This window comes from Oncorhynchus keta, chromosome 14 (genome assembly GCF_023373465.1).
Source record: "Oncorhynchus keta strain PuntledgeMale-10-30-2019 chromosome 14, Oket_V2, whole genome shotgun sequence".
In the NCBI taxonomy this organism is placed as follows: Eukaryota; Metazoa; Chordata; class Actinopteri; order Salmoniformes; family Salmonidae; genus Oncorhynchus; species Oncorhynchus keta.
Genome location: NC_068434.1, coordinates 56656204 through 56678691, shown reverse-complemented (window position 1 = coordinate 56678691; position 22488 = coordinate 56656204). Strand labels below are relative to the sequence as shown.

At 43.6% G+C, this 22488-nt stretch overlaps 3 protein-coding genes across 10 annotated transcripts in view; 2 read left to right on the top strand and 1 right to left on the bottom strand.

Annotated features, from left to right (window-relative positions):
* The first annotated feature begins 668 nt into the window (after positions 1 to 668).
* LOC118394295 (transmembrane protein 208-like) lies at positions 669 to 4147 on the top strand. The gene is made up of 6 exons (XM_035787496.2): positions 669 to 836; positions 1162 to 1257; positions 1342 to 1401; positions 1591 to 1727; positions 1932 to 2016; positions 3212 to 4147. The coding sequence occupies exons 1-6, from the start codon at positions 831 to 833 to the stop codon at positions 3350 to 3352; spliced, it is 525 nt and encodes a 174-aa protein (XP_035643389.1). The 5' UTR covers positions 669 to 830; the 3' UTR covers positions 3353 to 4147.
* Positions 4148 to 9435: 5288 nt separating this feature from the next.
* Positions 9436 to 19259, top strand: LOC118393641 (katanin p80 WD40 repeat-containing subunit B1-like). 2 transcript variants are annotated; one of them, XM_035786515.2, is made up of 20 exons: positions 9436 to 9709; positions 10224 to 10360; positions 10479 to 10609; positions 11041 to 11158; positions 11374 to 11474; positions 11905 to 11946; positions 12303 to 12386; positions 13019 to 13134; positions 13280 to 13351; positions 13487 to 13637; positions 14086 to 14270; positions 14631 to 14773; positions 14924 to 14971; positions 15290 to 15357; positions 15506 to 15754; positions 17430 to 17579; positions 17759 to 17835; positions 17953 to 18027; positions 18111 to 18227; positions 18486 to 19259. In XM_035786515.2, exons 2-20 carry the CDS (start codon positions 10321 to 10323, stop codon positions 18619 to 18621), a joined length of 2103 nt encoding a protein of 700 aa, XP_035642408.2. In that variant the 5' UTR covers positions 9436 to 9709; positions 10224 to 10320; the 3' UTR covers positions 18622 to 19259. The 2 variants fall into 2 exon arrangements, with proteins under 2 accessions (XP_035642408.2, XP_052317903.1); XM_052461943.1 differs by having other exon boundaries at positions 9437 to 10360.
* Positions 19260 to 20166: 907 nt separating this feature from the next.
* The window catches only part of LOC118393640 (kinesin-like protein KIFC3), a 64347-nt gene continuing 62025 nt past the window's right edge, over positions 20167 to 22488 (bottom strand). For 6 of the 7 annotated variants that reach the window (XM_052461942.1, XM_035786511.2, XM_035786508.2 and 3 more), the window contains 2 exons: positions 22358 to 22404; positions 20167 to 21837 (listed from right to left, as the gene is read on the bottom strand). In XM_052461942.1, coding sequence (XP_052317902.1) covers positions 21829 to 21837; positions 22358 to 22404 — 56 coding nt within the window. In that variant the 3' untranslated portion in view covers positions 20167 to 21828. The remainder of the gene's footprint in view (positions 21838 to 22357; positions 22405 to 22488) is intronic. The other variant, XM_035786509.2, reaches the window with a different exon arrangement.

Below are 22488 nucleotides of genomic sequence, written 5' to 3'. Positions count from 1 at the left end.
TATTGCTCATTATGCATTGTTTTCCAGGTTTCAACCGCTCCTGATATGACTGGCGCCCTGCAATGGTCTGACTTTGACTACATGGTTCAATCCTGAGCCCTTGGGAAATCTTTGATTTCAGGGATTATAGAAATGCAAAAAAATAAATAATAAGTGATCTGAGTAAATACAACATTTATACACTAATTTTAGATGGTCCCATTTATTTTTCTCACTATAGTGACTTCATCAAAATGTGACAATTCAAAGATTGTCTTATGAGTTGGTGACCTCAAGTGGTGAATATATGGAAATACACTTTCGAACAGTAATTACTGAACTCTTCAGGAAAGGAGCCCAGTAAACTGCTCTTCCACTGCACACTGCTGGTATGGTTGGAGCTGATCTCATGATCACCATCTACATGGCCCCATATTTGAAGCAGGTTTATATGGTTGATTTGCTTATGTTTTATTTTTAATCTATATAGTCATCGTCAGGCATGACTGTCAAAATGGTTCTGGTTTAGTCGGCCTATTGTTATATTTGTAAATTACAAAAATTGTGCGACAACTACAACCACTGTAGTTGAATGCATTCACGTTCACGACGCAAGATAGCAACAAAGTCATTTTGCAAAGTTCAAAGACATTTAAATTAGTGACGTCTTACCTGCGCCGGAAGTATAATTCTTACACGCTGATGTGTTACCTTCATTGAGATCAGTTGAACTTCAAGCCGGTGTTTGGTATAACAGTCCATCCAAATTGCTCAATACTGTACAAGTCGATGTCAAAAAAGGACTTACTTCGCGTACGTGAAAAAAGCAGCAGCACAGGGTTGAGGAACTAATGGCGGTAGGTGGATCTTTGATCTGCTTATGTTTCAGGTTGGGCAGACAAGCTGACCGCAGAGGATAACGAGTCTCCTATGCTTTATAACACCACATTAACTAATTCACCTTCAGTTATGTGTACCTATCGATTAATTAATTTATTAGAATGGTAAACGAAAGTGTATCAAAGCCAATTAATTACTTTGAGCCAACGTTAGTTAACAAACCCTACACAGCCTGTCTCATGTCTATTGATGCCAGTAGGTTAATTGCTGGTAAGCTATCTTAATTCTGAAGTCCATGCAATGTTGACTACACTAACAGTCCACCTTTTATAATGCACACAGCCCAAAGGTAAGGTCGGGACTAAAGGCAAGAAGCAAATCTACGAGGAGAATGAGGCGACACTCAAGTTCTACACCAGAGTAATCTTGGGAGCCAACGTAAGACACAATCTTCCTTTTCAATGTTACTTTTTGAATGGAAATTGGGACTAGTACAACACCTGATACTTGTTTCTCTCCTAGGCGATATACACTGCGTTAAACCTCTTGGTCTTCTATAGCTCTTCAACGTTTTGGACATGGGTGAGTGAGTTCACTCTGTATGTTATTGACATTGATAGCTCCTCTACTGTTGAGCAGTAAAACTGAAACGGGGACGATTGGGGATTACTAACGCTCTACTTTATTCTTTCCTCTTCTTGGTTTCTCCCCCGCTCTCATTCCCCCTGTCTCTCTTCTTCCTTCCTCCATCTCCTTCTCCCACCCATGTAGTTTGCGCTGGTGTTTGCCCTGGCAGTGTGTGTGGGCAGTTACCGCGCCATGTCTGCCATGGCCCAAGCAGTGTTTGGTGAGGATGGGAGTCTGCTCGACGGTGGAATAGATCTGAACATGGAGCAGGGGATGGCAGAGTGAGTGCTCACACTGCAGGCGTCTGTTTGTTTCCGTGAACATGAGTGTGCGAACATGCAGTGTGTGTGTGAGAGCGAATTGGTGAGTATTACAGCATGTTCAACATGCATGTAACAATGGTGCCCTTATCTCCCTTCAGAGGTAGATCTCTCAAAGCTATAGTGGCAGTGTGGTGCATTATGATGGATTCTTTGTCATTATAGGCATCTGAAGGATGTTATCCTGCTAACTGCTATATTACAAGTTCTCAGCACCATCTCCTCCTGCTTCTGGTACCTTTGGCTGCTGGTAAGAGTTTGTCCTGTACTTGTTGTACGCTCTCTCTTTGGTTGTTTATTTTCCCTTTCTCATGGCCCTCGTTGATCTTTTAATCTCTGTCTGTCTGTCTGTCTGTCTGTCTGTCTGTCTGTCTGTCTGTCTGTCTGTCTGTCTGTCTGTCTGTCTGTCTGTCTGTCTGTCTGTCTGTCTGTCTGTCTGTCTGTCTGTCTGTCTGTCTGTCTGTCTGTCTGTCTGTCTGTCTGTCTGTCTGTCTGTCTGTCTGTCTGTCTGTCTGTCTGTCTGTCTGTCTGTCTGTCTGTCTGTCTGTCTGTCTGTCTGTCTGTCTGTCTGTCTGTCTGTCTGTCTGTCTGTCTGTCTGTCTGTCTGTCTGTCTGTCTGTCTGTCTGTCTGTCTGTCTGTCTGTCTGTCTGTCTGTCTGTCTGTCTGTCTGTCTGTCTGTCTGTCTGTCTGTCTGTCTGTCTGTCTGTCTGTCTGTCTGTCTGTCTGTCTGTCTGTCTGTCTGTCTGTCTGTCTGTCTGTCTGTCTGTCTGTCTGTCTGTCTGTCTGTCTGTCTGTCTGTCTGTCTGTCTGTCTGTCTGTCTGTCTGTCTGTCTGTCTGTCTGTCTGTCTGTCTGTCTGTCTGTCTGTCTGTCTGTCTGTCTGTCTGTCTGTCTGTCTGTCTGTCTGTCTGTCTGTCTGTCTGTCTGTCTGTCTGTCTGTCTGTCTGTCTGTCTGTCTGTCTGTCTGTCTGTCTGTCTGTCTGTCTGTCTGTCTGTCTGTCTGTCTGTCTGTCTGTCTGTCTGTCTGTCTGTCTGTCTGTCTGTCTGTCTGTCTGTCTGTCTGTCTGTCTGTCTGTCTGTCTGTCTGTCTGTCTGTCTGTCTGTCTGTCTGTCTGTCTGTCTGTCTGTCTGTCTGTCTGTCTGTCTGTCTGTCTGTCTGTCTGTCTGTCTGTCTGTCTGTCTGTCTGTCTGTCTGTCTGTCTGTCTGTCTGTCTGTCTGTCTGTCTGTCTGTCTGTCTGTCTGTCTGTCTGTCTGTCTGTCTGTCTGTCTGTCTGTCTGTCTGTCTGTCTGTCTGTCTGTCTGTCTGTCTGTCTGTCTGTCTGTCTGTCTGTCTGTCTGTCTGTCTGTCTGTCTGTCTGTCTGTCTGTCTGTCTGTCTGTCTGTCTGTCTGTCTGTCTGTCTGTCTGTCTGTCTGTCTGTCTGTCTGTCTGTCTGTCTGTGTCAGGCCCCGGCCCGAGCAATGTTCCTGCTGTGGGTGAACTTCCTAGGCCCCTGGTTTTCGGCCGAGACCCCTGGTGCAGCCCCAGAGGAGGTGAATGAGAAGAAGCAGAGACGACAGGAGCGCAGACAGATGAAGAGATTCTAACTTGGCAGACTGCCATAGTATTTCTATACGCATAATGAATCTAAGTACAGCCAGGAACTCTACAGTTAAGTTATTCAGGAGGAACTTTTGATGTGTACACAAAGACATCCAGGTATGGATAAAGAATTCAACTGAACCCTGTGGGTTATATGGTTTTCCTCTCCCTATCCCTCCATCCTTCCAATTCTTCCTCTCCCCTCTATCATTATCCTTTTTCTTCACATCTGGAGAGGAAATCGTCCTTGTTGGGCTGATGATCTTGTCACCAGTACATGTTGTCATATACCTTGGCCTGTAATTTGTTTACATCCAATTGTTCATAATCTAGGTCTATGTATCACACCAATTTCATCTGAACTAGTGAAAATTATGTGGTGATCTTACCCTATGGCAGACCTTTTATTTTAGACTATGCTCATCAGATCACACGCTCATGCCCAATTCCAAATAGACCACTAGCCACTACCATCTAGGTGCTAATCTAGACCAAGGGGGAACTATAACCTAAATTTCACAGATATTTATTTCAGATCTACATGCGGTGCATAGGGTTAGGTGCTAGGTGTTGGTTTGGAATTGGGCATATGTGACGAAGGTCAAAATTAAATCTGATTGTGCTTTGTCTGCAATGCACAGTTTAAAGGCAATGTTCTCGCGGAGACTACATTCACTGTTAATGCTGCATATGTTGGCTCAATCGGAAAGGACTTTTACACTGAACAAAAATAACAACGCAACATGTAAAGTGTTGGTCTCATGTTTCATGAGGTGAAATAAAAGATCATAGAAATGTTCCATATGCACAAAAAGCTTATTTCTCTCATGTTGTGCACAAATTTGTTTACATCCCTATCAGTCAACATTTGGTTACATAATCCATCCACCTGACAGGTGTGGCATATCAAGATGCTGATTGAACAGCAGGATCATTTCCCCGGTGCACCCTGTGCTGGGGACAATAAAAGGCCACTCTAAAATGTGTAGTTTTGTCACATATGTCTCAAGTTGAGGGAGCATGCCGATTGCAGGAATGTCCACCAGAATTGAATGTTAATTTCTCTACCATAAGAGGCCTCCATCATTTTAGAGAATTTGGCAGTACGTCCAACTGGCCTCACAACCGCAGACCACGTGTATGGCTTCATGTGGGCGAGTGATTTGCTGATGTCAACGTGAACAGAGTGCCCCATGGTGGGGTTATGGTATGGGCAGGCATAAGGTACGGACAACAAACACAATTGCATTTTATCAAGGGCAATTGGAATGCATAGAGATACTGTAACAAGATCCTGAGGCCCATTGTCATGCCATTCATCCACTGCCATCACCTCATGTTTCAGCATGATAATGCACGGCCCCATGTTGCAAGGATCTCTACACAATTTCTGGAAGCTGAAAATGTCCCCGTTCTCCCATGGCCTGCATACTCACCAGACATGTGACCCGTTGAGCATGTCTGGGATGCTCTGGATCGACGTGTACGATGGCGTGTTCCTGTTTCCACCAATATCCAGTAACTTCGCACAGCCATTACAGAGGAGTGGGACAACATTCCACAGGCCACAATCAACAGCCTGATCAACCCTATGCGAAGGAGATGTGCCGCGCTGCATGAGGCAAACGGTGGTCACACTAGATACTGACTGGTTTTCTGATCCACTCCCCTACATTTTTATTTTAAGGCATCTGGGGCCAATAGATGCATATCTGTATTCCCAGGTCATGTGAAATCCTAGGATTGGGGGCCTAATTTATATATTTCAGTTGACTGATTTCCTTATATGAACTGTAACTCAGTAAAATCTTTGAAATGGTTGCATGTTGCGTTTATATTTTTGTTCAGTATAAATGACACATTGTCTAAATCCGCTATCAGGTTGTATCTCGGCCCTAATTGTTATCGCTCCCATCCTTCACAATGCTTAAAAATGATTTAATTACAAACAATAACAATTGTGTACCTACATTTAACATTTCAAGTGCATTTCTTCACAGCATAAATAAGCAATAGGAAATGTAGTGCCTTCAGAAAGTATTCAGACCCTTTGACTTTTTCCACATTTTTGTTGATACAGCCTGAATTTAAAATAGATTTAAATAGAGATTTTGTCACTGGCCTACACATGATACCCCACAATGTCAACATGGAATTAAGTTAATTATTCAACCCCTTTTATGGCAAGCCCAAATATACACTGGAGTTGCTTAACAAGAAGACCGTGAATGTTCCCGAGTGGCCGAGTTAGTTTAGACTTAAATCTACTTGAACATCTATGGCAGTACCTGAAAATGGTTGTCGAATGTCTAGCAATTATCAACAAAAATTTGACAGAGCTTTAAGAATGAAAAAAAGAATAATGGTGGGCAAACGTTGCACGATCCAGGTGTGGAAAGCTCTTAGACTTACCCAGAAATACTCACAGCTGTAATCTCTCCCAAAGGTGCTTCTACGAAGTATTGACCCAGGGGTATGAATATTTAATATTTATATTCCGGCTGTAACACAACAAAATGTGGAATAAGTCAAGGGGTATGAATACTTTCTGAAGGCACTTTAGTATACCTTTTGATAGCCATCAAAGCGTAGCCATCAAAATGCAGATATAACTGTCGTCTCAGATCCTCAAAGGGGCGTGATGGAGGGTAGATTGTAGGAAACAGCTTCCTGTAGCTAATGCTTCCCCAGTGAGTGAGTTATTGCCTGAGTCATTGATGAGCATAAACAAGGTGCTAGGAATGGGACAATGACCTATGACTGCTGTCCTTGCTTTGCCAAAATCATGTTTGAATAATACACAAATGAAATGGAAGTATATATTGAGGCACTGGTAGTTAGTTGGCAGCAACTTGTGTGATTCAATATGCCTATACAATGGAAGCATGTCAAAGCAGGGGTAACATGGTGGCTGATTTCTTCAGAAATGTCTGCCGTATTATAATCAGCCAACACAGTACCAGTCAAAAATTTGGACACGCCTACTCATTCCAGGGTTTTTATTTTTACTGTTTTCTACATTGTAGAATAATAGTGAAGACAAACTATGAAATACACATGGAATCATGTAGTAACCCAAAAAGTGTTAAACGTATTTTATATTCTTCAAAGTAGCCACCCTCTGCCATGACAGCTTTGCACATGTTGGCATTCTCTCAACCAGCTTCATGAGGAAGGTTTTTCCAACAGTCTTGATGGAGTTCCTACATATGTTGAGCACTTTTTGGCTGGTACTGTATGTAAGCCTAGATACTATTGCTACAAAGTCTTAATGTACATATTATTAAATTGATTTCGGTATATAAACAATAACCTGTCATTTGTTTTTTCACAACGATTTAACAAGTCTATGGTTTGTGTTTTCAATAAATGTATATTAAAATAACCTTTTCATGATTTCAAGTCAAACTTATTGTAAAACTTTAACGTTCAAGTTTTAATATTCGGGGGACTTTTATGGTCACGTGATATTAAAGGCAGTTGCTACATCCATTTTCGGACTCTTAAATGAATGATGTGTACCTATTGATTTTTGAAGAATGTAACTTCTAAATGCCTCGAACTTAGTTCAACTGCTGTGTCACATTCGAACCCAAAATATAACTTTGTTTTATGCCAATGTTTGTAAACAAACACTATATAGCCTCAAAGCATGGTTAAAACTATACTTTTGATGTCATGAATGCTCAGTCCTTGCATCCATAGCTCTGTCTATGAATTTGAGAGTGGCTACATTTCTCCAGGCTCATCCCTCAGCTTTTTACCGAAGCAGGTGGGTTGCCCTTCTTATTGTTTCAATGGCAGATTGCCGCTTTAATAGAGCTTTCTTCACAATGCTTCCAATTCAAAAAGAGATTGTAAACATTTTTGAATAATCCCTGTATTTCTATTTCTATGGACCTCTTCCTCTGTTCAGAGTTTGAACAGGAATCTGGTCTGAACTTCGGGGAAACACACTTAACGCCACTTCGATACTGAAGTAGCAGGTTAGGAGGTTAGGGTTTGCGAAAAGGATATCCTAACCTGCTACGAAAATTACTTTGAAAACCATGTAGCGGGTGAAAATGTATTGGTTGCAGGTTTTTGGGCTACTTCTAAATCGCACCAGGGCCGCCATGGCATTTTTCTTAAAAAATGTATATTTCACTGTGACCTGCTGCTGCTGACTATCAGGTAGTGTGGCAGCCTGTTGCTTCTTGAGTGGTGGGGAGGGCCGGAGGGGTGTGTGTATGAGCCTGAGGCTGCAGCTGAGTCACTTGAGGGAGAGAAGACAGTCATGACAACTTTTTACCAGTTGTAGGTAGGCTATTTAGATTTGTCATTATGGAAAAATATATTTCCAACCCTCTTTCCATAAAACATATTAATGCGCTAGAACTGATGCGCATCAAGAAATAAGGTGACAATGGACAGGGAAAGGACTAGGCGTAGAGCGCCTTATACGAATCCTCACTTCTTGGGTCTGGAGTGCTGCGCGGGTGGAAATTGTAAATGGAAGTTATGGAACTCCCTCGTGTGCTTCTGATATGGGGAAAAGGCTACGATGAAACTGACATTATAATAATATATACATTGAATGTGGAGAGTGATACATCCAGGGGTGCAAATTTCACTAGGGATGGGGCCACATTCTGAAATGGCGTTTTTGTCCCTCCCAGTTTTATCATTGGAATGTGATACAAAACGAGGCAAAGGTGTGCTTTAGGGCCATTGCGAAGGCCTCCGAGCAGTCTGACGTGTTTATCCGACTGGATAAAATATGTCCCCCCCACTTCTAAAACCAAAGTTGCTCCCCTGGATACATCTGTTGGCCATTAAGTAACCTATTAATTTCTATGGAGGCTACTGTAGCCTACCATTTGATACAATACATTTGTTGTAGAGTTGTGTTACTATGCAATTATTAATGGCCATGTTTAGTTAATGAAATTGGAAGTTATCAATTGTGATCATGGTCACAGTTCTATCGCATTTGCATCAGCTGTTGTTAGAATGCATTAAATTGAAGGTAACAGTTAGTCAGATTAGGCTACAGGTAAAAAAAATAATAATAACCCTGACTGTTGATGATAAGCATAGGCCTATTCAGGTAATATCCATATAATTCATATATTATTTAAATGATTTGTGATTTAAATTACGACCCCATCCTCAGTGGTCTATTCCAGCAGGCTATTGGGCAACATACAGTGGGGCAAAAAAAGTATTTAGTCAGCCACCAATTGTGCAAGTTCTCCCACTTAATTAAAAAGATGAGAGAGGCCTGTAATTTTCATCATAGGTACACTTCAACTATGACAGACAAAATGAGAAAAAAAATCCAGAAAATCAAATTGTAGGATTTTTTATGAATTTATTGGCAAATTATGGTGGAAAATAAGTATTGGTGGGAAATGAGTCTGTACATTTGAATTGAGCAAACTGCTAAATTGTTCATTTCACATCGTGCCTAGGCTACTGTAGGCTATCAAGGGCTATATGCTTCCTGGATCTAGCAAACCAAACCATGGCAAAATTGAATTACACCCATAAACCCAGATTGTAGTAGGCCTAGCCTATGCCTATTGAAATGACAAATCAATCTAGCTAATTGGCCATTTATAATGGCTTGTAGTCTTAACATCAGCCATACAATAATGGCACAATGGCCAGAAAATAGCCTAACATCCTTTTTAAGGTTATCCGAGTGTTTCTTGCACAGAGAGCTCGAGATCCTTTGTCCAACTTTCATCCCTCAAACTCTCCTGATGGATTTAGCTATAGTTCTGCACATGCGCATAAGGGATTTATTTACAATGAAACGAGTTAAATCGACATCAATTGATGGAAAACGATGTGGCGAGTATAAAATAAGGGCGAATTATATTTTCTATTGCAACATATACAAATTATGTTATTAGTCACCTTAGTTGGCAATAATTATAATTTGGATGGAAAACCGAATTTGTCATCTGTCGTCGTTACAAATTGCGTCGATATTCTTTCTTAATTTGCACGATAACGTTATGGGAAAACTATTCTCTTGCTGGTTCTAGGATTCAGGCTTTGTGTGAGGGTTTTGAGTAGTCATTGGAATGTACATTTTAGTTCGACCTGGCAACCCTGTTCTCTGAACTTCAGACATCCGGAAGTGAATAAGTGATCTCATCGCAAAACCCAGTTGCTAAACTGCAAGTGTGGTTTGAGGTCGGCGTTCCATAGTAAACAGCCGCACAAACATGACATCAACAAGGACTGAAGGAGCCAGACAAAAAGCAATTTCGTAGTTGGCATCAACTAGCTAGTGATACCGGTCTTAAGCGTTCTCTTTTCACCAATCATAGCTAGAGATGTTCTACTAGCAATTAGCTAAAAAAATGCAGGTATGTTCTGTATTATATTTTGCACTGCCCAGGACGAGCAATCTAATTAGGTAGCTACTATACAGTAGTAATTGAGCCGTTAACGTTAGCAGGTTATGCTAATTTAGCTAACTGGCTAGTTAGTTGCTAGCTAATGTTAATCAAGTTCAACGTAACTGTTTAACCATCGAAAAGGCGTTTACTAGTTACGTTAACTAGCTAAAAGTTAGTAGAATTTGCACGACTTTGACATTTGCCCAAATTGCAGCCCGAAATAAATTGTTACTTTGTTTGTTTTGTTTAAGCTAACTAACAATACATAGCCCGCTAGCTAAGTTAACTAAGCCTGCTAACTAGCTAGCGAACCAGCTTGCTAACGCCAACCGCGTATATTCGACTATCTAGCTTGTAATAATCCTCCCTCCGCTTCAAGAGAAGCCGACAGGGGACATGAAGCGGATGAGTTGTGCCACCATCAACAATTTGTCATACAAAATATTTTCCCTTTGCCTCTTGTTCATTTATTGGAGAGAAGCTAAAGGTCTCATCATTACAGTCAACACACATGAACCAGCTAGGTCTGTGTGAATAATAACAACACTCCGTTGAGTGTTGGACGCTAAAGAATCACCATGGCTGTGGCCAACACCACCAAAACATCATGGCGATTACGTGAGTCGAGTCTCCATTTCACTCACCCTTTCAAGACCTTAATTCAGGCCCACAATTTTATTAGTTTCATTGACCCAGCGATTAATCATGGTGTGTTGTGCATCATTTTCTGTTCCAGAGGAGATTGTAGCCCACTCCAGTAATGTGGTGTGTCTGGCACTGGGGAAGAACTCAGGCCGTCTGCTAGCCACTGGGGGAGAGGACTGCCGAGTCAACATCTGGGCAGTCAGCAAACCCAACTGCATCATGGTACAGACTAGTGAGACCATTAGGGAATAAGTGTGTGTGTGTGTGTGTACAGTTTAATCTCTGCTTATTTCTGGTGCCTGTCACTAAAACTCTTATTTCCACCTCTCTTTCCCTCTCTCCCTGTCTCATTCCCTCTCTCCCTGTCTCTTTCCCTCTCCCTGTCTCCTTCCCTCTCCCTGTCTCCTTCCCTCTCTCCCTGTCTCTTTCCCTCTCTCCCTGTCTCTTTCCCTCTCTCCCTGTCTCTTTCCCTCTCTCCCTGTCTCTTTCCCTCTCTCCCTGTCTCTTTCCCTCTCTCCCTGTCTCTTTCCCTCTCTCCCTGTCTCTTTCCCTCTCTCCCTGTCTCTTTCCCTCTCTCCCTGTCTCTTTCCCTCTCTCCCTGTCTCTTTCCCTCTCTCCCTGTCTCTTTCCCTCTCTCCCTGTCTCTTTCTCAGAGTCTGACAGGACATAATAACCCAGTGGAGTGTGTAAAGTTTAATAACTCTGAGGAGCAGGTGGTGGCTGGCTCACAGTCCGGATCACTGCGCGTATGGGACCTGGAGGCTGCAAAGAGTGAGACTGCATTTCACCTATATATATATATTGTGTGTGTGTGTGTGTGTGTGTGTGTGTGTGTGTGTGTGTGTGTGTGTGTGTGTGTGTGTGTGGATGGATATGGAGAGGTTAGGCGTGTGGGATGTGGAGATGTTTCTACTAGAGTCAACTAGACCTAGGCTACCAGTTGTTCTGAGAATGTCATATCAATATTTTTGTTATTTTTATCACAGTCCTAAGAACTCTAATGGGACACAAGGCTAATATCTGCAGCTTGGACTTCCACCCATTTGGGGAATACCTGGCATCTGGTTCCATGGACACCAACATCAAGGTGTGTATGTGTGCTGCGTTAGTGAGTGTTGTTAAGAGCTCTACTATGTAGAGTACCGGTCAAAAGTTTGGACACACCTGCTCATTCCATGGTTTTTCTTTATTTTTACTATTTTCTACATTGAAGAATAATAGTGAAGACATAAACTATGAAATAACACACATGGTATCATGTAGTAACCAAAAAAAGTGTTAAACATATATATTTTATACAAAATACATTTTATATTTGAGATTCTTCAAAGTAGCCACCCTTTGCCTTGAAGACAGCTTTGCACACACATAATTAGTGCTGATTTAAATTCTACAATGTAGAAAATAGTGAAATTAAGTCAAATTTATTGAATGAGTAGTGTCCAAAGTTTTGGACTGGTACTGTATGTGGATTATTATGTGATACCTGTGCTTAAACAGAGTTTTTTTTCTTTCAGCTGTGGGATGTACGGAGAAAGGGCTGTGTGTTCAGGTACAAGGTAAGACTTGCACTTGTGTGTAATTCATGCCCAATTGAAGAGCACCAAGGTTAATTATCGACTAAAGATTTGTTGTTAGGAAGCCCCCCCTCCCCCTTCCTTCACGCTCTGTGAGCGGCCTGCTGGCTGGTCAGTGGCTGATTGTTTTGTTAGCCGTGGGAGTGGGTCTGCTAATCAGCACTAATACTGTGTGTCTATGTCTGGCAGCAGGACTAAGCCAGGGATTACAGTGAGACGGCGAACACTGTCTTGTCTGGCCTGGGGGGGAGGGGCTGGGGACTGACCGTCTGGATAGGAGTAGGGGGGCCCATGTGTGTTTATCAATTTCATATGGCATAATGTGTGTGTTTGTGCAGGGTCACACTCAGGCAGTGAGGTGCCTGGCCTTCAGTCCAGATGGGAAATGGTTGGCCTCTGCTAGTGATGACAGCACCATCAAGGCATGAACCCACCTACACATTGTCAGAAGCTTACTTTCACATGTTTCTCATCTCACATGACTGTGGTCAGTTTGTAAACCAGGGCTCTCCAACCCAGATCCTGGAGAGCTACCGTCCTGTAGGTTTTTGCTCCAACCCTAATCTAGCGCAACTGATTCTAATAATTAGCTGGTTGATAAGCTGAGTCAGGTTAGTTACAACTGGGTCTTGAGCAAAAACCTACAGGAGGGTAGCTCTCCAGGAACAGGGTTGCAGAGCCCTATTGTATACTCTCAACTGTATGTTCAGAGGATTAATGAGTTAGACAGCTAACTTGCCTAAGTATTCTGAAATAACTTTTTGGGAAAATAAGCTTGAAATGGGCATGGCCTAATTGACTCAAGAACCAAAAACACAAATCTAAGTGTAACTTTCTTAATGAACCAGAAAACCAATAGTTACTTCTGGTTGTTTATCAAAGTCAGCTGGCTAACTCATCGATCCTGTTTGGTAGTTATACACCTTAGCATATAAGTTCTCCTTCTATAGGCACAGATCTGATATCAGCTTACCTGATTCTTAAGGGCAACGTCACAATATCCCTAGCTATGCCAGTCAGGAACTCATATTGCCCTCTGACCTGTGTGTCCTAGCTGTGGGACCTGACTGCAGGGAAGATGATCACAGAGTTCACAGCACACACTGGAGCCATCAACATCATCCAGTTCCACCCCAACGAGTATCTGCTAGCGTCAGGCAGCTCTGACCGGTATGGTATCCACACACACACACACACACACGGGGGGGGGATGATATGGTAAATAAATACGAATGAGGTAACTGAACATTTGCTTACGATGGCTTCAACTCCATTACTAAAGCGGAATGCCTTTGTGTATGTCTGTTCCCTACAGGACCATCAAACTGTGGGATCTGGAAAAGTTCAAGATGATTGGCTCTTCAGAGGGAGAGATGGGACCAGTCAGGTGAGGGCTACCGTCACTATTAACAAGTGTGGTTGGCGGGACACCACGATATTAGAAGTTCAGATGCAACTAACACACTATACTGTATATAAACTATCCCTACACCAACCCCCCACCCCCCATTTCTTTCTCCAGGTGTCTGGCCTTTAACCTGGATGGCTGCTGTCTGTATAGTGGAGCTGTGGACTCTCTCCGTGTGTATGGCTGGGAGCCCAACCGCTGCTTTGATGTGGTGCCAGTGGGCTGGGGCAAGGTGGCAGACCTGGCTATCTGCAACCACCAGCTGGTGTGTGAGAATGGCATTGCTTTTTACATTTTTTTTTACATTTGAGTAATTTAGCGGACACTTACCCAGAACGACTTAGTCGGTGCATTCATCTTAAGATGGCTCGGCGAGACAACCACATTTCAGTCATTTGTAAGTACATTTTCCCTCCGCAAAGTCAGTGCTAGTAGGAAAAGACAAGTGCGAGAGTTGGTGTTTATTTACAATTAAAAAAAAAAATGGTGGGGGGTTACTCTTTTAATGTTACTATTACTATGTAACTACTGTGTTACTGCAACCGTGCGTGTGTGCCATAGGGATCTTATTAAATGACTATTAGAGATTCTTTATGTGAATCTGTGGTGTCAGCATGACGATTTTACATTTATTACTGTCACTCTACTGTTAGTTTTACCCAACCCCTTGTGTTTTTTGCTCTACTGTTCCCCCTCATCTCTCTCTCTCCAAGATTGGCGTGTCGTACAATCTGACTAATGTTTCGTCCTACGTGGTGGATTTGACGCGGGTGAAGAAGTCTGGCTCTGTGATCCAAGGCGTAATCCAGGACGACCAGCCACTCACAGAGCCCTCCCCGAAAGGATCCACGCTGCGACGCAACTACGACCGACCCCTGACCACCTGCAGCACACAGAGGTACTGCCCACTTCCAAACGCCGCTATTCTACTTTCTATGGAGCGAACTCTACCGTGAGATGGGCACACTAAACTCTGATTTAGTGTTTGTGCTCTATATGCTACGGAATCTGTTTTCATCAAAACCACTTATGAGTTGATTTAAAATCGTTGCGGTTCAAATCATGTGGTCGTCTGTAGCTTAGTTGGTAGGGCATGGTGCTTGCAATGCCAGGTGGCTTCCATGTCCAGGGACCACCCATATATAACATGTATGCACGTTGCTAAATGGCATATGCTATAGCAAATACTGCATCAAAACAGCATCCGTTAGTTTCCGTTGTGGCAATAAGCAGACTAATTGGGGGTGTGCTCTTCCAGGGTAAAGCAGAGTTCTGAGTCAGACCGCCGCAGCCCCGAGGGGGAGAGGAGGAGCCCCAGTAGCGAGGACGAGAAGGAGTCCTCCGCCGAGATCCGTAACCCTGAGGACTACAAAGAGATCTTCCAGCCAAAGAGCGCCATCTGTAGGCTGATAGTACACCTTACGTTTCATTGCTATCTAATTCAGTGTTCACACGAACAGCAGAATGCATGTATTACTACATTAACATCTAGCAGTGTCTTAATCATTCTTGAATTTCATACTAAAAGTCTTCCTTGTTTCCCCCTTCCAGCTCGCACCCCCCCAAAGAGTGAGCCCTTCCCTGCCCCCTTGGAAGATGGTGAGTCCCTTCTACCAAGCCGTTAGTATGAGCAGTATTACATTTGTGTTTGTGGTTAAACTATCACATTGATCTGTTGTGTATAAGATGTGTTGCTGTCCTGAGTTTCATATTCAAGTTGTTTTGTTGCATTTTAATATTTATATATTTATTTAGAAGTAAAGAATGGGAGATGGATAAAGAAGTGAAGGGCGCAGCCGGTCGAGCTGGAGCTGGGGCTCCAAACCCCATCGTCAAGGTGCATGTGGGGTCCGCTTCACCAGACTCCGGCACTCATATATTCAAGTTCTCTCTCTCCCTCTTTTCTCTTTTTGTCAGAGAGTTTTGTGGTGAGGGCTAACCAGGGGCTGGTGGAGTTCATGACTCCTATGACTGACAGACAGCAGGTTTGTACTCTACACCTGTACTGTTGTATGTGTGACTGATTTGTGTTTTTTTTTTTTGTCATGCTTGTGTGTATGTGGGATTGTCTGTCAGTGAGTTTCTCTGTAAATAAGTTAGATTTGTTTCTAGTATGTGTCTGTGTCACTGCAGCCCGGCCTGTTGTTAAACCTTCCTGTGGCATCGTCCACTCCGGTCCTGAGGGTGGAGCCTACCATGGTCGCCACGGCGCCCCGTCCCATCCCCGTGGTAACCACACGACCTCCGACCTCTAACCACCCCCCCGCACCCCACCCAGCCCCCCCACTGGTCATTGCTATGGCGAAGGCCAAACCCCAGCCCAGCGTCATCCTCTCCACCAGGAATGAACCGATAGGACTCAACGTGGGAGATTTCCTGCCTGTGAGTGTGTATACACATGCATAACACACACGTTTGTTTAATTTACCATGGAGAAATTTCACTCAAAGACACATCACAATTTGTATGGTTAAATTCTAATGTATTTATGAATAATTTAAAAATCTCATCACATCTTTTCTTATCTTAGTTCTAAGTCATTTATTATTTCAACAATCCATTCACAGTAGAGGCCCTCATTCTTCACTCACCCAAGTCTTTCTCCTCTGATCAGTGACATCAGAGAGCCAGCAGGAGCAGTCTGCCTTGCGTCTCTCTCACACTGTAAAAGTAAACCCTGCGCTCCACCTCTATGTGCCAGTTGGCCAGGCAGAGTTGCTCCACCTCTATGTGCCAGTTGGCCAGGCAGAGTTGCTCCACCTCTATGTGCCAGTTGGCCAGGCAGAGTTGCTCCAGCTCATGCAGTTGCTGGCTGTGTCAGCGGATAATCGCTATGTTTCTGAGCTCATACTGCTCGCGTTCCCAGAGATTCAGGCTTGCCACCTGCACAGTGCTCCTCACACTACTTACTGTGTGAGGTGTGTACCCAGGAAGATAGTGATGCTCCTGTCATCTGGTATAGACTGGTCAAATTGCTGGTGCCAGAAGCTGATTTTTGAGAAAAATCAACCAGTCTTACATAGCAGATGCTGGTTGCACGTGTTGTCTTTTGAATGTATTTATTTAACTATTACTACAAGTCAATTAGGAACAAATTGCCACCAAAACCAAAGATTGCTATACATTCAAATGTATTCTTATGGTTTAGAATCGCCACGGAACGATTTCAAAGCAGCAGATTTGTTTGTGAGGTCATGAAATTACAATATTGTTTGCCATCTAGAATTGTCATGTGATTGGAATTTGGTATACAAGTTAATGTTTTTATTACACTCGTATAGGCTTCAATACAAACCTGAAATTGATAAGCATGCAATGTATTAATACAATACACATACAAGTAGCCAGAATAATTACTGAAGCAAAGTCAGGAAGTCGGCATGGGAACTGAAGCAGCTACTTTTGGTAGCATCGAGTGGCGGGAGGCAGAATCACGGTCACAGGGATGGAGCAGCATGACGGTCACGGCCAGCGGGGGAATAGTGGGTCAGGAGACGGGTCGGGAATGATTCAGGAGAGCACCTTGCCGTCCTCACAGCTATCCTTTTGCTTAGCCACTTGACTTTGTAGGTAGAAAGACTGCGTGCTAGCTACTCCTTCACTGCCAACAAGTAGCACCCGCTTGGATGATGCTGCCGGTGCCAGTAGATTAGTGGAATAGTACAGTTCACCTATTATTAGCCTCTGACATCTCCACTGTCTTTAACTTCAGACTTCGTCTCTACCACAAGCCCCATAAGATAAACTGGGCATAGAATGAAATGGAACACAAATAGTAATTTAATGCATATCAGTCACGGATCAACATGTAAAATCAGCTCAACATTAAACCTACCATAGTGGTACAGTTTTCAAATTCACTCAAATGCTCCAATCGCCTAATTACATTGTGTACGCATAAAACAATTACAAAAACAAGATGTTCAGCTTCTTAAATATGTTTTAAACACATGCACATAGAAATGGAATTGACCCCTAAATGTATGTAGGTTTAGGGTGTGATCGAACAGGTGTGTGTATTTACCAGGTTATATATGTTTGCGTATCTCTGTCCTAGCCTGCTCGCAACAACCGGCCCAGTGCGCTGGGTGATGACGAGGCTCTGGCCCAGATCAGAAAGGGCCATGACACCATGTGTGTGATGCTCACCAGCCGACACAAGAACCTGGACACCATCAGAGCTGTGTGGGGCAGCGGGGACGTTAAGGTATGGCACTTAACAGACCGCACTGACATCACTTGAAATAAATGACTTGACTTTCAATGTTAAACTCTGACAACATCCTGGACTGATTAGCTGTTTGTGGCCATGAAGTATGGAGAGATGTTACTGGCTGCCTCTTAAGTGTTTTTTTTTGTTTTTGTGGTTGCTGCTCTTGTCTTCAGACCTCCTTGGACTCGGCCGTCTCGATGAAGGATCTCTCTATCGTCGTGGACATCCTCAACATCGTTAACCTCAAACCGTGAGTGGATGTTGAAACGCGTGCGCACAACAAGACTGCAGATCTTATTTAGCGAAGGAAGCCACACATACTGGTCACTCTTGGCTTTGGTGTGAGTAATTTGACCTGCCCCCCCAGGTCTCTATGGAAACTGGACTTGTGTACCTCTATCCTGCCCCAGATTGAAGAGCTGCTGCAAAGCAAGTATGAGAGGTGAGACAGCAGAGATGAAAGTGATAACAAATCCATGTTTGGGTATAAAGGTGTTGACCCATCGTCTCTCCCCGTGTGGTCAGTTACGTGCAGACGGGTTGCACCTCTCTGAAGCTGATCCTGAAGCGTTTCTGGCCTCTCATCTCAGACACGCTGACAGCGCCCCCCTCTGTTGGAGTGGATATAACACGGGAGGAACGGTGAGTTTAGGCCCCATTTTGGAAACCTAAACCGGCTTGAACTTTTAACCATCTATCTGAAGTGTGCATTAATGCAATGGTCAGTAATCCTGTTCCTGGAGAGTGACACTATGCAGCCCATCACTAAAGAACCATTGTTCTTAAGGGTTCTAGCTCTGTAATTCATCCAATATTGCTTGCAGAAAGACTCTGATACAGTGAGGCAGGCCATTTCCATTGCATACTGTGAGTTAATGTTTTTTTTTTGTTTGAGCCCAGCCACCAGAAGTGCAAGGCATGCTACAAGCAGCTGAAGAACCTCAGCAACGTGGTGAAGAACAAGGCCGACCAGGTGGGACGCCACGGCAGCGCCTTCAAAGAGCTGCAGCTGCTCCTGGCCCCACTGGACTACTGACAGTTGACTATGCAACTGGAGACGCACAGACCCCAAATGGCTGAGCACTGCTGTGAGGACTCAAGTCTGACTGACAGCTGCATTCTCTCATCCACCCGAGTGGTAAATCCGGGGACAATCACAGATTCACACTGCTTGTGGATGGACTGAAGCAGAGACAGGGTGGGATATGAGTCCTGTGTATCCAGAAGGAGTCCATGTTAGAGATCACTGTGTAGGTGTGTTTTCAGGGCGTAGCTCTATTTAAACACGGGGCACTTATGATTCCTTAATCTGTATTTGTCTGTGTATGAGTAATTATGTCCTCTGTAACCTTGACTGGCCGAGCACACACACTTTAATTCCACAGACCTGACTAGGGCCGGGTTTCAATCCGATCGTAGGTTATAGGCATTGCGGCTTTTAAAGGTAATGTTCAAGGAAATCCTATTCACAGTAAAAGCTGCACATTTTCGGCTCAGAAATCGCCTTTAAAAGCCGTAATGCCTATAACCTACGATCGGATTGAAACCCGGCCGAATTTACTGTGTGATTTAAATTTTCTACATTCTGTCCCTGAGATGTCAACCCTAGATGCACTCTTTGAAAGTAGTTAACACTAAAATAACATGTTTTTCAAATAAAGGAGTCTAGTTGTAGGCATGTTTCTGGAATTGAAAGGAACACTTGTTAAGATGTGTGTAATTCTGCTACAGAGAGCAGCACTGTTCTCTGGTTGGGAAGGTGCTACAGATGTCCAAAATTATAAGGACAAGGCCATGTAAGGTTTCTTGTAGAATCAGTTGCAATTTTGAGCACATGGCCATCTCAATTTTTTTCCAGAATGAGTTAAGATCAGATGCATGTGAATGGTTACCAGTCAGAACCAAAATGCCATTTAAGGTTAGCATTACGAGAAATGTCACGTGTCCTTATCAGTACACAACAACTATTTGATCAAACAAGTCGTTACATCTTTGTTAGCCAAATTGGACTCAAATACAAAGATTCTGCGAGAACTGTCCAGCTTTAAACATGTAATAGAATGCACAAGGTGCCATTTCAAAATTGAAAAGAGGAATGACGCACAGCGTTACCTGACATTTCTGAATAGCTCTAAAGTAACTTTATTTAGGTTAAGCCCAGAGATTGTTGTAATTTTGTCATGAATACACAGACAATACACTTTAAAACCAACATTTTTTTTGCACCCCATGACTATGTAGCAATGCACGAAAGAAGCTTTAAACCTGCAAAATTCTCAAAGCCAACAAGAGGGTTGTGAAGTGCTTGTGCCCATAGAAAGACATGGTGATTGCTTGGGATGTTCCCCAATGCTGGGAGGGGGAGGGGCCCTAGTGGAGAAGTTCAGGAACTCCTGCTATGGCTGCAACCATCCTGAACCAGTTGGTCAAAGAGCATTGTCTCCGAGTAGGTGTAGTACAACCTACCGTTTAGTAAATGGTGATGAGATATGCAGCTTTCTAGTGGTTATATATTTCAACAAACATCTGTTAGAGTCCTGTGCTCTCAGAGCTCTATAGAAACAGCATAAGAAGACTTGAGTTCCATTTGGTATCGAGTGTTTATTAAAAAGGGTGTACAAAAACAAGACTGTAGAAACCTACGGCAGCTACAACGAAGACAAAAGCAAGCAAAGATACCCATCAACAACCAACATGATGCAGCGTGTCCTCAATGTTCCTTGGAGACCCCTGGACATGAAGGGAACATTGGTTTAACATTGAAGAAGCACAGCTGATATGTATTGATCGATCAGCTGATCAAATGTACTAAGCATTCCTATTTACACTGGATGCATTTTGAAAAACAGTTCACAAGCTTAATCACTCCCGCAGGGGCAGCAATTTCTGTAGCTACATATGTGTCTGCTCCGTGAGGCGATCCGTTGTCATTTGCTGCTTGTGGTCAGCCATAGGGAGTAGGATAAAGCTGTCCTGGATGCAGATCTCGGGTCAGTTTTGTGTTGTGTCCCTATTGAATAATCTGATCCTAGAAATGTGCCTCTGGGCAACTCCAACCGGCAGCATCCAATAACAGGAATGGCGTTTGAGTCGGTCTCGCTTTATTCGCTCGGTACAAGAAACACGATAACATGAACATTTCCATGCAGTGCTGAGGCAGCTATGTATTGCCCTCTAAAACACAAACGGCTACACAGGAAGTTAACCTCTCTCTGCACTCACATCTCTATTGCTTGCGTCTTATTGGGTACTCAGGGTACTCCACAGTAACATATGTGGAGTACCCTGATTGGATGAGGGGGAGAAAGTGTAGAAGGAGACCAGGATGGAATCCTCGTCAAAAAAACAACCAAAGGAGATTTAAGGGATTAAAAACATCTCAAAACACACATATATACTGTATATGCATATTATCATAATCCGTAACTGGAGCATTGTTATAAAACACATCAAGAAGGTAACAGCCTTGTTTAAAGTGCATTTTTACCCAGAAATACTGTGATTAGAAGGGCTATACTGTTAGTGGATGATGGGACTAGTTAGCACTAGGGGTGTGGCATTATTTTGAGGAAGTCCATTGGCCAATGGGAGAATAGATCACAGGCTCAGTATAACGGTCAAAGGGGAAGGAGTGAAAGGTGGGGTGGAGTTGTTCTGGGCTGTGAGGGGTAAAGGGTTTCTTTATGAGAGAGTTGTTTTTTGGACACGGGCCTGTGTTACTCTCAGGTGCTCCTCCCATTTGGCCCCTAGTCAGGTGTGGAAGTCTGGTGTGTTGTGTTCCTTCAGGGGTATAGACGAGGGCACGTAGTTAAGATATGGGGGGGCTGTACAACAGTCCTGGCTAAAATGAACACCTATCGATTCCTTTCAGCTATCAGTGGAAATGAAGAAATTGAGAACTGGAGAGCATTGGGACTGAGTCTCGGTATGCAGCATGAGGCGGCCATCCATGAGGGTCAAAGTTCATATCCCCCTCTTTGTCCCTCTGCTCTTCAAATTAAAATGTCACCGTTCGATCGGTCAGATCTGATAATTTGCCTCGTCCAGTTGCTCTCACCCATTGGCTGAGTGAGATCAGCAGAAGGAGACAGGGCTGATAGTGGATAGGTTGTTCCCAAAGCAGAGACTTTCTATTGGTGGGTCAAGGTGCTGGTTAACACCCTCCTGTTCAGATGGCCCAATGGCTGACTGGATCAGGGTCCGGTTTCATTCTGAATCCATTGGAGCCTTCAGACAGACAGTTTCAGTCGTCCTGTAGGGGCAGAGTAATAGGTTTAGGAAACTGAATAGTGGGGAGTGGTGTCCCTGTGTTAATAATGGCTCACTACAACCCAGCCAGAGAGCAGCACAGATGGGGGAAAGGAAGAGGATGTATCCACAGATTCCACACACACTAAATTCATATAGACAAGACACGAAAACATATAAACACCCTCACATCATACAATATACAGATCACATAGATAAGAATTGCATTCAGACAGTCAGACAGACCGTCAGTCACAGACAGCCAGAAGTCAGAGTCACAGACGTGTACGGACACCTTCACCCACACACACATGGATCTGCAGATAGAGAAACAAAGCTTGCAGTCTCTCACATAGACAGAGGGGCAAGAGTCAAGATCCACACAAACAGTTTCCTGGGGTTAGAGGTGGGGTGTGTTAGATAGGTGGGCATTAACCAGGTGACATGGGTGGGCACTTGGCACCATGCCATGCTGAGCATTTACTTTTCATGCCAAGCGACCAATCAGCATAAACCCCACCTACCTGCCCACCGTCCCCCACCAATGGGATGGCTCTGCCTAACAGCCTGTCTGCAAACCAACCAATCAGACCAGAGGATCAGGACACAGGAGTGAACGGATTCACACCTCACTTTGTTTGTGTATATTTTGTAT